Below are 11,594 nucleotides of genomic sequence, written 5' to 3'. Positions count from 1 at the left end.
AAAAACCACACAGAAATTGGAAGTAAATCAATCTGCCTACATCAGAAGAATAAAAATAATTTCAATCCTTTAAGGTGATGACTGCTTACCTTCTTCATCATGCCAAACCCCAAGGTGTCGAATTATTAAACGTTATATTTTCTCTCTCTTTTCAGTACTCAAATCACAGAACGAATAACTGACTAGAGTGAGTCAGTGAATTATCCGTTAGATAAAAGGACGGTATTGCATAACATGTAGCTAAAAGCTTTCAAAATAATTAAATTAGCACTAGGGGAGTCCGCTATTCTAAAAGCTTTCAGATATTAAGAAAAGATTCCAGGTGTTTGGAAAATATAAAAAGAACGATATTTATAGTGCAAGGGCAAGTTTATAGAATCTTATTTTTTGGCGCCAAAACTAGTCTGGCGCGAGTGCAAAACGTCCAATGGACGTCTCTCCTCAAAAGTATGTATAATGCGAGGCTAACATGAAATTACAAAAGGAATACCACAAATTCCATCAATAAGTCATCATGTTAGCCTTGCATTCAGGTTCTTTGTACACTGCATGATCTTAAAGTGCCTATCACCTTTCTGACAATATTAACAATATTGATTCCACATAAGGTAAGATGTTGAAAAGCCCGAAAACATTTTATAGGTTGAGTGCAGCTTCTTGAAGTTATAAAGGTTTTTCCATGCCATATGCTAATGCTGTGACGTATGAGGAGTAATCATTTAATATACAAAGCAGAACTGGCACAGATAAATTTAATTTGAGATCCGTCATCGTTTTTCCCATTGCTCTTATTAAAAATATTTCCGGTTAGTTTTCACGTAGTAGCCGGTGTTTCGAATTACGAGGAACAACAAATAACCATAAATGACTCCTCATGCATCACAGAATTAGCATACGACATGGAGCCGTACTCAAGCTATGAAATTTTTTCGGGTTATTCAACATCTTGCCCCATGTACAACCAATACTGTGAATATTGTCAGAAGGGTGATAGGCACTTTAAGATTTGAAGGCCACTGTAAAATTTGTACATATCGATACAAAGTTGAAAGTATTTTTTGTAAGCAAAGCCAGAATGGGATCATGTCATTTTTGTCTTCGAAGAAAAACTAGCAGATTTTGAAAGCTAGGTGAAGAAATTTTTTAATCTTCCCGGATTTTCACGAATTAGTTTAGTCGAGATTTTTCTTATTTTTATTTTTTCAAAGAAATACTTCATAATACATTTAACTCATCCTCAAAAATGAACTTTTTTTCTTAAGCAATTCATTTAACTGAATTATTAAGAGTTAAAAGCTGTATAACACAGATGATAATAAAAATCATACTTATAATGCATTAGAGAATATATCATATTCTAAGATTATATCGTGTTCCCTTCCTCAAGTCATGACACTTGTCCATCGACAAAAGCAAACTAAGAACGCTTAGGTATCCTAGACAACCGTTGCCAAGGCAAAGAGCGTAACCAAGACAACCAAGATTGCACAGACAGGTAACCAAGACAACAAAAGGTAACAAAGTCAACTCACTTTCATCAGGAGAACCAACGCAGTTATCAAACAATGGCATGAATGGTCAAGAAATCAAAAGAAAAAACGAACAGTTATGTTTAACATATCGGTAGAATCGTATTGCTTTTCTTCTTTTCCTCAGCCCGTTTACTGTGATATCTTCTTAATATTACATTTATGTACTCTGATTTTCCCATGCTTATACTTCTCCCAGTGCCTCTCGCTTGCACTGTAATAGGAAATCTGGCTACAGTTGGGGCTCACAGCAAATACGTTGACTCTGGGTACGCGAGGTGCAGGGTCCAACCACGATGAGATGGCACGTATGCCACCAGTCACACAACGGCTCTTGTTTAGATAGTACTTATATCCTGTCAGTCAAATATACAGGCAAATATGGCTCAACTAAGGTCATTCCTATTTCATAAACGTTGAAATAAACTATTTCATAGCGAAATAGTGCTACTGTTAACCATTAGAGAGGTACAAGATGAAGAACATATTGCACTTACCTGTTAGGTTGCGGCACTTGTTGAAGGTAAGCTCGAGTTTATGCTTGAGTGTTCTCCAAGCGAAGAGAACTCCAATTATTTCGTCACTTTCCTGTAATGACGAAATGTTAGGCCTACTTGTTCATGCTTGCTATATCAATCAATCAATTTACTCCTCCTATTCTTGGAATAGCATTTAGGTGAGAGTAGACTAAGACTTTACAAGATTGTTAAAGTGCCTATCACCCTTCTGACAATATTCTCAGTATTGATTCTACATGTGGTAAGATGTTGGATAACCCGAAAAAATTACATAGTTTGAGTGCGGCTTCTTGAAGTTATGAAGGTTTTTCCTTGTCATATGCTAACGCTGTGACGTATGAGGAGGCATTTATGGTTATTTGTTGTTCCTCGTAATTCGAAACACCGGCTTCTATGGGAAAACTAACTTGCAATCATTTCTATAAGAGCAACGGGGAAAACAATGACGTATTTCAAATTTAATTTATATGTACCAGTAGTGTTTTGTATATTAAATGATTACTCCTCATACGTCACAGCATTATCATATGGCGTGGAAAAACCTTCATAACTTCAAGAAGCCGCACTCAAACTATGTAATTATTTCGGGTGATTCAACATCTTATCCCATGTAGAATCAATACTGAGAATATTGTCAGAAGGGTGATAGGCACTTTAAGGGTTTTAGTAAAACATGCTTTTCTGATCTTAGTTTTTATCATTTGCGTATGTATTTGTGTATAATAAGCGAAAATATTTAGACCAATATAAAACTTAATTTTTTTTGTGTCGTCTACGTGAACTCCAAGATTTCAATAGGCTTGGGCGTAATGTTTTCCCATTTCAGACCACGTGTCATTCCCTAGAGTGTCATTTCTTTGTTTAACGGGTGTACATAAGAAGACACATGAATATGGATACAACTCAAAAAAAGAATCTTATTCTCAAGAGAATTCCACATGGTCTGAAATTGGAAAACATTACGCCCAAGGCAAAAAGGTCTTTTCCAACTTCAACAGTGAGGTAGGAGAGTCCAAGAGTAAGGGGACTGGGGTGAGCGCGCACGTTTTTTTTTCTTCACGAATGTTCCCGCCAAATCCACAGAAATTCATAGAAACGGGTAAGCGCGGCTTTTTCTTCTTCACGAAAGTTCCCGCGCCAAATCCACAGAAATTCATAGAAACTACATTTGTCTCAAAGGGCTTTTCTATGCTATTGTGGAGCATTCATGTCTAGAAGGAGGGGAGGGCCGGAGGAACAGCTGTAAACATATGTGCCTAGTTTGCTAGCCCTCCAGCTTAGCTTTGAAATTTTAAAATGGTTATGGTAAATTTTAAACTGATAAAATAACGATAAACTAATTATTACCAGAAAATGTCACTATCTAAATAATTGACGGCCCTCCGGCCCTAATTAATTACTCAATCCTCCACCTTTCTAAAAACTAAATGTTCTCTTAATTATCTTTTCTACTCACTTGTGATTCCTCATGGATATATTCGAATTTCAGGTACTGACAAGAACCTTTATTGTTTTCTATGCACCCTTTTTCGCACATCATGTTGAGGTAAGGCGAGTTAGGCGCCAGAAATAGATAACACAGAATACCAACGATGAGGGAAAATACCAGGAATAGCAAAGCTTTTTTCCAAATACCTGGAAAACACAAAAAAAGTAATCTAGTACGCAATAAAAATATTTTTAAATTTCAAAAAAAAAAGACAAAAAAAATCATACCATGCTCAATAAAAAGAAATCCCACCTCTAAGGTATTTCTGTATCTTTGTTATCTTGTCATGACATTTACGTAATTCTGCTAGGGTTCGTCTTTGATGCAAGTCGCTTATTCCCAGGACAATAGATACGAGGCACCTGACTAGCTTGATGTCGAGGTCACTGTCGCTTTCCATCGCCATTCCAAGTAATGTTGGTGTGGGATCACCTGATTTTGGGAACACAGAAATCATGGTTGGTTTTACTTTTATTGATGCTAGTGCTACTGTTGCTGCTCTGCTGCTGCTACTGTTGCTACCAATGCTGCTGCTGCTCTCGCTGCTGTTGATTCTACCGCATGCTGCTGCTATTAATACTGTTGCTACTTTTACTGCTGCTGCTGCTGCTGCTGTATGCTAACTCCTTACAATTTTCAGAAGCAGCAGAATCTTGGATTTCCGCCTCCAAAGGGTTTCTAGCAACAGCAGATCCTCGATACTGTTCACAGTTGGATGTATATACCAGATCTCCTGCCTGAACTTTGCCAACAACTTTCACTTCCACTTCACCAATAATACAGACCAAATCACAATCTAAAACCAGAAAAACATCGAAGATATGGTTTTCCAACAAGGTATGGTTAAAAGTAATAAACTTTTTATTCCAATTGGGTAGCACAAAATGCTTACAACTTCTAACAGACCAGTGGCTCTTGCATTAGCTAATAAAGGCAGCCTTCAAATTTCATTGAACCCTGAAACGACCTCAGTCTGGGTTGCTCAAACTCGAATTTAATCTTTTTGGTTTTGCGAAGGGAGGAAAACCGGAGAACCCTGAGAAAAACTCTCGAATAAAGAGAGAGACGTAAAAAGCTCTGCTCACGTGTAATAATAATTAGCAATTATTCGCCGAAGGCGAAGTGAATATTGAGGTGAATATCGTAAAATGTTCACCTCCAACTAACCAATGAGCGCGCGCGTTCTTATGAAGTACACAAGTTGATATATGCTAATGATATTTATTCAGAGTGCTCATATCTTCGTAGAGCTTTTCGAAGGGGCCCCATGCAGCTAATAATATCAATTAAAAAACAAATATATGCGCTAAAAAAATAGAGATAAAAATGCGATTCAATCGAAAAATTGAATAGTGTGATATCGAGTGACCACAAGAATTAGAATGCAAAGGAACAAATTGTTCAGTGTCGATAGACTTACCTAGATGATCAGGATCGCAGATTGCAGTGCGACCGCGAAAAAAAGCCGTTCTGCTGATAACACCAGCAAGGCGCGCGTTCCGAGCATTCTCACTCGTTATGAAATCAATGTAGGTATCTCCCTCGTCGTCTTCTAGAAATGCGACAACATCTCCCTTCTCCATATCTGACGGAGTATCACCTTCGTTGGTTTGAACTCTCATGAAGTAAGCGATGTCGTGGTTCTCGGTTTGTATGTTTTCACAGAGAATATTCGTGATTTTAGCTGTTTCGGCATCGAGGTGTCTACAGCTAACATGATGGGCTCGAGGACCTGTGAACGTAAGGATATGGTACGTCAAGATGTGGTCAAGATGTGCTCTCATTGCATTATAAACAATACAGAACTTATTTCTGGTTGATATTGGGTGAAACGCAGGGATATCTAGCTTGATATGCTCAATTTGCGCAACATAGAGTGAAATAGCACTGGACCCATAACTGAGCCCTGTGGTACGCCATAGGCCAAAATAGACCGATTTCATTGGCATAGTATGATCATGATTGATGACTAACTAATGCGGTGCGCCAATGAACAGATATGCGCTTAATATACTCAATTTGTGCAACAAAAAGTGAAACAAAAGTGGACCCAATACTGAGCCTTAGGTACACCCTAGGCCAAAATAGATGGATTTGACCGAGTATGACTGATGACTCATACTGTGGGCGACTGAATAAATATTATTTTACTAGGCTTCTTCTTTGTCTTTTATCATATAGTTAGTCCGCCACGATAACCATATAGATAGCTAAACAAATAACCTATAAAACTATTTGCATGAGAGTAAGGGATTGTATTCCAGTTCAACATCCTATCACAGCTAAAAAAATTACATACGCATGCGCTAATCATCAGCTTGTGAATCTGCGCAAATATTTCATCTTACCATCTGCTGCACCTGTTGTGAATCCTGAATTATCTCTCTCTCTGTGGTGATCTGTGATAAAAGATTGTCACGGCGATAAGAAAGGAAGGAAAGAAGGAGGCAAGGAGGGAGAAAGGAAGGAGAAAAGGAAGGAAGGATAGGAGGCAAAAAAGGAGGAAGGCGAAGAAAGCAAACTTATCCTGAGACAATTCCACATTAAACAGGTAAGATTATTATTATTTATTCAAAGGAGAACTGACCAAGTCAAGTTATGAAGCATACATTACCATGCTGTGTTGGTGTACGTCCACTTTTCAGTACAAACTCATACGGCATTAGCGATTCTTCGTGGCCATTAACATATCTTAGACACACTAAAAGTTGAAAACGGTTGTTGAAGGCGCCCTTGGATTTGACGAGTTTGTAGACTTCTTTTCCGTCGACTGTCAGGTACACTGAGTCCAGATCAAACTCGCACTTGTAAGCGGAGGAATATTTTGGGTCGGGAGTTGCTAAAAGAGCATGTTTGAAAACGTTAAAGAAGGAAAGGAAGGAAGGAAGGAAGGAAGGAAGAAAGGAAGAAAGGAAGAAAGGAAGAAAGAAAGGAGGGAAGTAGGGAAGGAAGGAGGAAAGAAAGGAAGGAAGGAAAGAAGGAAGGAGGGAGGGAAGGAAGGAAGAAGAGGAAGGAAGGAAGGAAGGAAGGAAGGAAGGAAGGAAGGAAGGAAGGAAGGAAGGAAAGGAAGACTTACGAATATTCGACATTTTTAGATCAGCAATTCTTGTCATGTCCATGGTGAATTGTTCAGGATGTTCGTGGCATTGTTTCCTCGCTGCCGTTGGCTCACGTCTGACGAACACCTCCACAGGGGCGTTGTCTAACAGCGGAATCTTGGTCAGGACTTTCATTTTGACCTTCAATGAAAAATCATATTATGAAGTGGGTGATTAACAATAATAATAATAATAACAATAATGATAATGATAATGATAATGATAATGATAATGATAATGATAATGATAATGATAATGATAATGATAATGATAATGATAATGATAATGATAATGATAATGATAATGATAATGATAATGATAATGATAATGATAATGATAATGATAATGATAATGATAATGATAATGATAATGATAATGATAATGATAATGATAATGATAATGATAATGATAATGATAATGATAATGATAATAATAGACCCCTTGCATGTGACGTCAAAGTAGCTCAATCTGGAGGACAAAACATAAGGATTTCAATGTCATGAGAATTGGAAACCTGTTGTCATGTCCTCCAAATTGAGCTCCGTTTTAACGGACTGCAAGGAGCTATTGAACTAAGTGAAGTCCAATTTGGTCGGAAGTCAAACGAGTGTTACAAAATTGCACGACCGCGTAGCGGGAGTACGATTTGTTAATCACAAGTTTGATTTCAGACCAAAATTGCACAACGCGAAATTCAATTGGCACTTAATTATAGAGCCCATGCAGTAAAACCATTAAATAAAAACGAAGTTGATACTGACAAACAGTACTATTTAGTGTCTAATAATTGTTATCACTCAACCAGAACGTACATTCATTGCACAAAGACAAATACGCAAGAGACCATTCGTGTCGTTTGTGTAATGACTGTTCTGGTTAAGTGATAGCAACTATTAGTCACTAAATAGTACTATTTGTCAGTACCAACTTTGTATTTATTTCGTGGCCTTACTGCATGCGTTCTATCTATCTAGCTGTTGGTGTTGCATATGGTGTTGATGCTGTTGCTTTGACGCCGCTGCTAAAACAATTGCTACTATTGCTGCTGCTGTCAATTCTTTTAAACTGAAACCATCATCATCATCATGAACCGAGCACCCTACCTTTCCACCTTGTATCCTCTGTTCTGAACGCCGAGGCGTAAGCAGTTTCTTCTGATTCTTGTCATATTCCTTCTTCGGATTCATAATCTTACAAAATGTATAAGGAGTTAAACCAGAGATGATCTGTGAAGAGGTATTAGGTCTTGGAACAAAGGTGTCCATATCTCTGACATCTTTAAGTACTGGAACATTGCCTTGTGCGCAAATGTTCGTCAGCGTTTCATTGTTTTGTGAGAAAGTTGGATCGAGCTCTTTGACGCCCAATAACGAGCCATTCGTCTGTCCAATTCCCTCAAGTTGATTGAATTCCAGCGGCATTGAAGAGTTTCCAATATTCCCTTGTGAATTAGGGATTGTACAATGAAAATGGGACTGACTCTCCTGGACATTTTGTGAAGAGCCTGGGGTTGCTGCACTCAAAGTGTCATCTTCACTAAAAGTTGATGCTGAAAACGGTGACATAGAGATTCCTCCGCTGCTAAGCACAACTGAAGCAACTGATGGTGGGTTCACAGATGGTACTTGCTCAAATGGACTTAATTCTTCGTTGCAGCCAAATTCACTTCCGCCAACTCTAAATCCTACCAAAGGAGGAACTGCAGAACTCTGAGACGCTGGAAATTGGCTAAAATCGTCAACAAGAGGCAAAGAATGGGCCAAAGATGAAGGACCATTAGCCTGAAGGTCAACACCAAGTATTTTTTGATTTTTTCCTCTTGAAACATTTTGATGGCAGTGTTGGAAATTATTCGAGAGAGGTAAGCTAACGTTTGAATTCGATTCCATGTGTTTTTCGCTCACACTCTTGGGTTTTTTTGCCTCTGCGTATTCTCCTGGAGCATTGACGCTGGCAGTCACAAGCAACGCATTCAAAGGCTCCGGCGCTGCCATGGTTCGCGTGTTGTCGGGTTCTCGCGCTCTTTTCTTTGAAGGAGCTGCAGCATCATCAGTACGGGATTGACCTGTGTTAAAAGGCTTTGTTTGCGATGAAGTTGTTATGGAAAAGGTATCCATGGCTGGATTGTCTGATTTTCTTGGTTGACTTGGTAGCTTTTGGTCATCTTTTTGGAGAACAAACTTCATAAGAGGATCCTCATCTTGGTCAGGCGTAGCATTTACGAGCGAAATCAAAACTTGAAAAAAAGAAGAAAAAAAAAGAGATTGAATAAGACTGCGTTCATAATGTATGGCAGAGGGGGGGGGCAGGTGAAAATTTGAAATGTACAGAACAATTCTTAACACCCCCCCCCCCTCCTTAAAGTCATGCAAAAAATACGATCCCCCCTAAGCAAGGCTTGTAGCTTCTTCCAAAAATTGTGCATCCCCCCATTTTTCTGATAAAAATTTGCCCATCCCCCCTTTTTCCTACCAAAATTTTCCCGATCCCCCTCAATTTCACCTGCCCCCCATCCCCCCTCTGTCATACATTATGAACGCAGCCTAAAGTGTTCTGTAAGTGATAAGCTTCAAATCCACTTGGGCGTAATGTTTTACCCATTTCCGACCACGTGTCCTTCCCTTGAGAATAAGAATAAAATTCTTTGTGACCATATTCATGTGTCTTCTCATGCACGATCGTTAAACAAAGAAATGATACTCTAAGGAATGACACGTGGTTTGAAATGGGGAAAAAATACACCCAAGCGGGTTTTGCCTTCTAAATTGAACATCACCATGAAAAAGATTGGATAAATGTAATGCGCATCAAAATTTTTGTCATTTTTTCCGGAACTTTTCCGAGAACTGATAATGATCAAAAGAAAATATCCGTTTCGTAATTTTCCGAGCATGCGCAATACGTGGTGTTAATTACAGAAGAACAACCGATGATTAATGAATGATGAAAAAGTAGAATATAATAATATACTAATAAACAGACTTACAAGCATTGGGTTCGAAGCCCTCATTTTCCATACCGACGATATCGTCCTCCATATTTCTGATCTAAAAAAAAGTTGATGGTTTTTATGAATATTTTTTCCTCAAATTAACTCACAAACCTTTTCGAGATTGCAAGCATTCGTTACCTCTTTACGCCACTTGCGAGGGGGTATTTTGGGTAGATTACGATAGAAAAGAAGTACGAAGGAGTTTCGTTTCATCTCCACTCATACCGTATACGGAAAAAAATAAGTAAAAGAGGTATGAAGGAGCTTCGTGGCTCCACTCACACCGTACACGGGAAGAAAATAAGTTAATTACGCAAAGAAGTATTGCAAGGTCGTGAGACATGAGAAGTGGAAATGAAGCATGAAACGACGTCGAGTTTTCATTTCTTGTTCAAAGTCTCGAATTAAACAGTTATTTATTGAATTATTTGTTTATCAAAACTTGTTTCGAAGTACTTATTCAAAGTTGAAGCCTTGTCTTTCAGTCAAGATTCCAGTCAAAATGTTTTTAGACGCTTATGAAATGAGTACGTATCAGAAGGAAATGATGCATACGAATGAATCATTGCACTAAGTTTCTCGAGGTTATTTTCAGCTTCTATTTGCAACCGAAACGGCGTTCATTGTCCCCTCTTGAAGAGTGAGACAACGTAGAATTAAATAATAAAAAAAGGAACAATTGTTTGTCGCTAAAATACGCTTTTCCCTAACAGAGGAGGCTTTGAATATCCAAACAATGATAGGCAATTGTCCTGATAATGAAAAGGAACAATTGTTTGTCGCTAAAATACGCTTTTCCTTAACAGAGGAGGCTTTGAATATCCAAACAATGATAGACAATTGTCCTGATAATGAAAAGGAACGATTGTTTGTCGCTAAAATGCGCTTTTACCCTAACAGAGGAGGCTTTGAATATCCAAACCTTACTGAAATGTACAGTAAAGTCGAGGACTTCTTGGTTTACTCACTTGCGAACATTTTTGTTGCTTCGTATTTTTTTGCCCGTTTCGCAGGTTTGAAAATCAAAAATTAAAATATAAGAATTGGGAAAAAATCTTTCGAAAAATCGATTTTTCTCTGCTGCGCCTCAGTAACGGCAATACGTTTCAACTATAACCGTTTCCTTATCACTTCAAGTTAAATTGTTTTTTTTCAGCAATGGTTGATGGTTTGCAGCGCATTATAAAGCGAAATTTATACTCGATTGCTAGATATATTATCTCCGTTTCCTCCTTAAAGGAGTCTCAGATGTTGAAGACAGAAAAATTGGGTCGAAACTATTTTCATCTTAATTCCGAGTTTACTTCCGACTCTCGGAAATATACTTACCCAAAAATGAAGCTGCTACATTTGGAAACGATTCTCTACTATCTTCAGTGCACTTACCTTGTTAGAACTCAAGCTTTCAATGTTGTTATCTCTGGGAATATGGGATTTGAAGTTAAATTCCAAGATTATTTCCGTTAGTACAAACGGGAAGAGAAACCATTCAACTATCGAAACTAGTTTCATGTGACGTTTCACAGAGGGTTTTTTTCTCTAGAAATAGGGATTACTTTGAAATTCTATACAAATAGAAGTTGACAAAGAAAATGCTGGACCAATTGACATTTAAATCCAGTTTTAAAGATAAAGGAAATGTGTAATTTACTATTTATGATTTAAAAATTTTTTTGTTGATCTGCGATGTTTCGATTCCAGTCCTGTTCTTTTTGTTTACACTGCCAAATACTTTGATAAATAGAAGGAAAACGTTTTCTATACTCGCGTAATAAGTATTTTTGAATATATGGAAAGAAAAATACATCTTTTTTCGTATCAAATTTCACTTTCGAAAAATGTATTAAAAGCAAACACGTTGCAAAAAAGAAAACATTTAGGATAGGATTAAAACAAAAAATTTAATGAACTATGAATAATATTGGTGAATTTTTGTGAGATTTGTACATAACCCAACCAGAAATAACA

The 11,594-nt window shown here is 37.7% G+C and overlaps 1 protein-coding gene across 3 annotated transcripts; it reads right to left on the bottom strand.

Annotated features, from left to right (window-relative positions):
- Positions 1 to 1,171: 1,171 nt before the first annotated feature.
- LOC116309002 (uncharacterized) lies at positions 1,172 to 11,163 on the bottom strand. Of its 3 annotated transcripts, none has more exons than XM_089028270.1 (12): positions 11,013 to 11,163; positions 9,621 to 9,681; positions 7,738 to 8,870; positions 6,613 to 6,775; positions 6,151 to 6,375; positions 5,885 to 5,935; positions 4,957 to 5,268; positions 4,168 to 4,332; positions 3,789 to 3,968; positions 3,504 to 3,682; positions 2,027 to 2,117; positions 1,172 to 1,885 (listed from the first exon to the last, which is right to left on the bottom strand). In XM_089028270.1, the coding sequence occupies exons 1-12, from the start codon at positions 11,136 to 11,138 to the stop codon at positions 1,662 to 1,664; spliced, it is 2,910 nt and encodes a 969-aa protein (XP_088884396.1). In that variant the 5' UTR covers positions 11,139 to 11,163; the 3' UTR covers positions 1,172 to 1,661. The 3 variants fall into 3 exon arrangements, with proteins under 3 accessions (XP_088884396.1, XP_088884398.1, XP_088884397.1); XM_089028272.1 differs by lacking the exon at positions 11,013 to 11,163 and adding an exon at positions 10,956 to 10,976; XM_089028271.1 differs by lacking the exon at positions 11,013 to 11,163 and adding an exon at positions 10,595 to 10,788.
- Between the last annotated feature and the right edge of the window lie 431 nt (positions 11,164 to 11,594).

This window comes from Actinia tenebrosa, unplaced genomic scaffold, assembly GCF_029948245.1.
Source record: "Actinia tenebrosa isolate PJP-AT-01 unplaced genomic scaffold, QUT_ActTen_1.0 PGA_scaffold12__29_contigs__length_12842862, whole genome shotgun sequence".
In the NCBI taxonomy this organism is placed as follows: domain Eukaryota; kingdom Metazoa; phylum Cnidaria; class Anthozoa; order Actiniaria; family Actiniidae; genus Actinia; species Actinia tenebrosa.
The sequence above is the reverse complement of the archived record's forward strand: the minus strand, read 5'-3'. Positions and strand labels throughout refer to the sequence as shown.